The sequence below is a fragment of the Colossoma macropomum genome, unplaced genomic scaffold (assembly GCF_904425465.1).
Source record: "Colossoma macropomum unplaced genomic scaffold, Colossoma_macropomum, whole genome shotgun sequence".
NCBI lineage: Eukaryota > Metazoa > Chordata > Actinopteri > Characiformes > Serrasalmidae > Colossoma > Colossoma macropomum.
In genome coordinates this window covers 50,035-55,895 of record NW_023495359.1, presented here as the reverse complement: position 1 = coordinate 55,895, position 5,861 = coordinate 50,035, and the positions used below count along the sequence as shown (strand labels likewise).

Here is a 5,861-nt window from a genome sequence, read left to right as displayed (position 1 = left end):
AGAGCTCCTGTTCTGCAGGCACTCAAGACGAACCGCAGCTCATCCACACAAGAAGTGTCAGCACTGCTGGCTGGCCGGAGTATTTATTCTGCGCTGTCCAGGGATCAGGCTCAAACTCCCTGAGGTTCGAGCTGTTTGGGGATCAAGACTGACTCCCGGAGGCTTGTGCTGTTCGGAGATCGGGCTCAGACCTCCGGAGGTTCGCGTTGTTTGGGGATCTGGCTCACACCTCAGCAGGCTAGCGTTTTTCAGAGATTGGGCTCAGACCTGAGAGGTCCCGAGATGACTCAGCAGTGTTTTTGCAGCTGTAGAGCAGTTTGAGTGTAAAAGATGTGCTAACCTGCTTTAGAAGGGTGTGATGAGTTTTGAAAAAGTGAACTTGTCATGGACGATTGCTTCTGAGTGACTATAAATAATGGTAATAAAAAATAAAAAAAAAACAATAAAAAACTGACCACACACAGACAATCACAGATGTATTAACATGAGGCTTCAATAGAATTAAGAACAGCATAACCTGAAAACAACTGCCATCACCGTGGTACATCGAACACGATTGTGAAGCTATGAGCAGGAAGGAATCTCTGGGTTCCTCTTCAAGTGATGTTGCACACACTTCCAGGTAAGTTCAAGTGCTCTTAGTTGATCATCCAGTTAAAGACAGTATTTACAGCAGTACTGAAGGTTTAAAAACAACATTCATTCCTTTAGTGACTCTATCAGCTCCTCAGCTAAGGTCTTCAGTCACTCATGCTCACAGACTAAAGATCAGTCTGAAGAACATAAATAAATAAATCGGAAACCCATTCACTTCACCGTGCTGGTGTACAGTTAGAGACTGAAGAACATCTGTAGATGTACAGTTTCATTCTCTAGACCTTCATCAATGGTCAGTTTCTGATCACAGAGCTGCTTTTAAAACACACAGTAATTTCAATCTCATGTGGTTTGTCCACTGAAAAGGACAGTGAAATAACTCTGCTATCACATTCTCAGTAAAGTCTCAATAAAGAAACATTGGAGCTGCTTCTGCTGAATGGAGCTCTTCAGCACCAGTTTGTGGAATATCAGTAAATGATCTTGGCAGTAAATGACTTTTTGGTATTTTTATGGCATCACTGTCTGACACTTTGGTGGCAAGTAGGTGTGCAGGTCCCTTTGGTTTCAGAGCTTGTCTAATAATGTCCTATAGACATATAAAAACACTGGGTGTTCTGGACTAGAACTCAGTAGCAGCCTTTAGAGTTAGTTTTAGATGTTTAGAGTTAGACAGAGACTAAAGTAAAGCTCAGTTTGGGCCGCTTACATTAAAGCTCTGTAGATGAAGAGCAGGCAGTGCTGGACTGTCCATATGGCTACACACAAACAGCCGCTCTCACACACAAGCGTTCCATTCGTTTCCACTTGTTCCACAAATTTTAAGACCCAAAAAATCAGTAAAAGAAAATGTGCAGACTTTGCACAAAGTCCTGAAGATGATGTCACACATTTGCACCATACAAGACGAGTCTCTCTCAGCATGTGAGCCTTTATAGTGTCTCAGTAGAGCAGTTTTACAGTCCTCTGTCAGCTGAAGCTCCAACAGTTCAGAGATGCTGGACGGAGCGGAGTGGGCAGTCCTAGAGGACGCAGTGCCACACGTGACTTTTGTTCCCACTACATCATCACTTCTTCTAAAAGATCTGTTTCCTTGACTGTTTTTCATGTTTCTCTTTTATCAACAAACCTACTCTTCCACTTCATCCACAAATAAAAAGTTCTGCGATATTTTCGTGTCATGAGGCACTTCATGGATTTTCGGTCTTTTCCATCCATGTTTTGTTTGCACCTTTTCAAAATCCATTAAAAGAGGATGGAGGAGAGAAAAGTGGATTGAACCAGAAAAAGGCAAAAAAGAGAGATACTGATTAGTGATGATCTCTCACAGTTTCGGGGTCATTACTGGAGGGGGACAGTCTTACTTCTTCTGGATTGTAGTTCCTGTTTCCACTCATTTCAAGATGATTGCTTCTATTCTTCATCTGGAGCTGCTGGTTTTCTCTCCTCAGCCACACAGTCACCACTACTAACACCACAATCACAGCTGCAAGTGCAGTGACCACCAGTGCAAAAACCCACACTGGAACAGCAGCTCCTTTATCTGTGTCCACATCTGGATGGTCAGCTGCAAAACAGACAGACACAGATTTGTAATACAGTGAATTTAACTAAACACCACCATTAAAGCTCAGCAGCAGATTCCTGCTCAATGAACTCTGATTGGATAAACAGAGAACTATGGTTTAACAACATACCCTTTAATTCACTTCCACCTGCTGACCCCACGGTCACTGTGTAGATGTGAATGGCCTCTTCATTCTTTTTGTCCATTACAGTATAAACTCCACTGTCAGGTGGAGTCACTCCTCTCAGCTCAAGAACAGCAGATACTCTCCGTGTGTATTCAGGTTTACACTGTAGTGACCGTCCATCCACTGTACAGATCTGACCACTGGATGGTCCAGCTGCCCCTGTGCTGTTATAAATCACCTCCACTTCTTCTGGTATCTCCAAATGCATGATCAGAGGTTCACCGGGCTTTATCTGTGCTGAAGTACGCAATGCTGAAGAAAAAGTGAACTTCATTAGTCTCAGTCTCAGGCATTCTTTCTGTCTACCACCATTTGTGTGTGTGTGGTAATGTGTGGTAGGATGTAGTGCACACTTTGCGGTCATAAATTTCATTTGTTTCTGTTTTTATAGAACAGTTTGTGGTAGGTTTGTGGTTTATTTTGAATTTTTTCTGTCATCAGCCAGGAACCATGTGAGTAACCACACCACTGCAGTGGAGTTAGACTGGGTCACACACTGTTAGGCTGTGCAGCACTGCAGTGGAGTTTGACTGGGTCAAACACTGTTAGGCTGTGCAGCACTGCAGCGGAGTTTGACTGGGTCAAACACTGTTAGGCTGTGCAGCACTGCAGCGGAGTTTGACTGGGAAATTGTGGATGTGTATGTTTTGTTTGATGCTGTTTGTAGTTTGTTGTAATTGTAACTCATCCTTGGGTTTGAGAATTGTGCTGCAAAAACGAAACCATTATTGTTATTTTTTAAACATCACACAAAACAATGGTCTGTGGTCGGTTACCTTCCGTATCAGTGCCAAATAATTTTGTGCAACTGGCCTTTTGATCAGCTCTATACAAATCTGAAGCACTGCATCTAAATCACTGGGGTTCTATAAGCACTACAGAGTAAAGAAAACAGATAAACACTTACGCAGAATCAGAAGCTGCACCTTACAGAGACCTTTATCATCACAGTCACACATGTACAGGGCTCTCTTAGTGAAATCAGCGTCGGTGATGGTGAGAGAGAGATTCCCCTTCAGGTGCTGATCATGAATCATCTGATATCCCTCCTTTGATCCACATGAAGTCTGATCACACTCAGCCAGAACATCAGTGGGATTACTGAACACAGTCCATCTGACCAAACCAGAGCATCTCTCAGAGCAGGGCAGAGTAGCAGAGTCATGGAGATTGACCTTCACTTTCACTAAAGGAAGAGCTGATTCAGACAGACAGAATAAAACAAAGGAGAATTGTGTTATAGCTGATGTTAAACTCTTTCTTACGTTCTTGAAAATCCTCAAGTCAGTTGAATGAAGTGTTTGTACTCAGCTGATCACATTCTAGTCATAAAAGTCATTACAACACAGCCTCACAGAGTGATGAAAAGGCACAACTCTCTTATAAAAAGTCTTTTTTTTACTTTCCTCATTAAAATGGTCACAATGTTTTGGCCTGTGTTGTGAAGGCAGCACCTCAACTCAAACTGTTTGACCCCAACATTTGCTTTTTTGTAGCCTACAATCTCTTTCAATATAGTATGTGTGTTCAGAAGATGTTTACATGGTTATTCTGGGTTATTAGCAGTTATTTGCTGGTTTTATTCTGACAAGGACTCTTATTCTGAAGGCAGACCAGCGGCCGAACTGTGTTTATGTTTGTACAGCAGCAAGAACTCGGTCTGTTGGGGTCACGGGCATAACCAAAGACTCTCTCCCCACCCGGGGAGGATATTGGATTGAACTAATGCTTGAGCTAGCTGTTAGCCCAAAGCCCATCTGTGTATGGCGAAGGTGTGGCCAATACAGCTGTTAATAAAAGCACAACTCATTGTGTATAAGGTAAGGTACAATAATTATTTTACTTCTGATGCCATTTCTTAAAGAAAATCAACCCCACAAAACAAAATGAAGGTAAATTCTTTAAGATCTTAATTTCATAAAGGAGACCAAACAGAACACCTCCACACTTACAGGTAGTGATCAGACATGATGTGATCAGCAATAAGGGCAGCATGTAGTGACCAGTCCTGCAGGAATTCATGGTCTGACTGTTAAAAACAAACAGCAAATTTCAAATATTTATCATATTTGGTGATAAAAATGCACATTCAAACACAGAAAATGTCCTATTGAATGTTGAAAGCTGAATGTTCTAGGCATGAACGGTCCATGTTTGATTCTTTAGTCATCTATTTTCAATTCAGAAACTGAATTGTTATTTCAATTTTGTTCCAAAGTCCAAACATAACAAATGAAACCAAGTCATGTCCATTTTTAGAGCAGACTGAAAATTTTAAAGTGACTAAAATTTCTGACATAACTGGAAAACTGATAAAGCGTCCTAATAATCTGACCACAACATGTCAGATGTAAACAGTGATAACAAAGACAGTCCAGTGGTAACTGTGGAGGTGCCAGCGCTAGCTTTGGTAGCAGGCTAACACCCAGGACAGGTTGGATTAAGACTGAAATCTGAGAACTGTGATGAGTGGCTGGTGTTGGAGTAACAGCTATGGATGTAGTGAAGGATAAACACACATAAATGCAGTTTACGTCCTTTTAAAATGTGAAACAGCAAACGTCACTCGATTTTTTGTAAGAGTTTACTAGGTTACTGCTAGTTTACTTGTATTTTTTACTGTTTAAAAAGGTGAAAGTTGACAGTTGTTTCAGTGAACACAGCTGGAGACACTTCACCTTCACCTCCTCCTTCCATCCTTCTCCACCTCCTAGTTCCATTCACTTATGCTTGGAGCTGCTAATTTTAGAAACTCTGAAAGTACCAGTTCCTCGGCTGTTGTGTGTGTGAACACTAAATCATCTATATTTTAATGAAATGAAGTGAGCTTGGTCAAATCTAACTTAACATAAAGCAGACGTACTTGAAAATATTCTATATATTAGAACTCAGTGGAGTTTTAATAAATTATAACTATTTATTTTGAATATTAAAACTTTTGCATTTGTTTAAGCCTCAATATGGAAGGTGTCGTATTATTATAGTCAGCTGCTGGAATCAGAGCAAACACTGTACCTGCAAAACCACCAATTCACATTATTAACAACAAACTTATATTAATGTGATACCAATGATGGTGGTATTACATTTTAAGTGTGATGCGTTTTTGAATAATTATGTTGCATTAAATTTATTTAGGGGCAAGAGGTCACACGGACACACAGCACCTACAACAACAGCCCAAAACTAATACATACCACAGGCGAACTGAGCTGACGGTCGCGCCCTTTCCGCGCATGCGTGTTACGGGACATGTCCTCTCGACCAGAAGCACAGCGCTCACACTAGACTGTGGACTAGACCTCGCGGAAAGGCGAAAGGAGTCTTAACCGTTTAGTCCGTACTGACCGCTAATGAGTCGCTCACAGGACTGACTACAGTCTACAGTGGACCAGATCTGAAGAGCTGAAGAAGACCGGAGTGAAAGATCAGAGACTGGCCGGACCTTAATCTCCTCTGATCTCCCTCAGCGCCTCCCCGGGAGCTTTTTAGTTCATGGAGGAAAAAGCT

The 5,861-nt window shown here is 41.6% G+C and overlaps 1 protein-coding gene across 1 annotated transcript; it reads right to left on the bottom strand.

Moving 5' to 3' along the window:
* Window positions 1-456: 456 nt before the first annotated feature.
* Window positions 457-5,605, bottom strand: LOC118801883. The gene is made up of 5 exons (XM_036562275.1): window positions 5,549-5,605; window positions 4,304-4,380; window positions 3,259-3,467; window positions 2,295-2,603; window positions 457-2,164 (listed from the first exon to the last, which is right to left on the bottom strand). Exons 1-5 carry the CDS (start codon window positions 5,603-5,605, stop codon window positions 1,908-1,910), a joined length of 909 nt encoding a protein of 302 aa, XP_036418168.1. The 3' UTR covers window positions 457-1,907.
* Window positions 5,606-5,861: the final 256 nt, after the last annotated feature.

Excerpts from the sequence above, each read along its gene's own strand:
- LOC118801883 (XM_036562275.1), bottom strand. The coding sequence starts at position 5,605 with ATGTCCCGTAACACGCATGCGCGGAAAGGGCGCGACCGTCAGCTCAGT. Across the intron at positions 4,381-5,548 it reads GTCAGCTCAGTTCGCCTGTG|TCAGACCATGAATTCCTGCA; the intron begins GTATGTATTAGT and ends TGTTTTTAACAG. Across the intron at positions 3,468-4,303 it reads ATCATGTCTGATCACTACCT|ATGGACTGTGTTCAGTAATC; the intron begins GTAAGTGTGGAG and ends TGGTTTGGTCAG.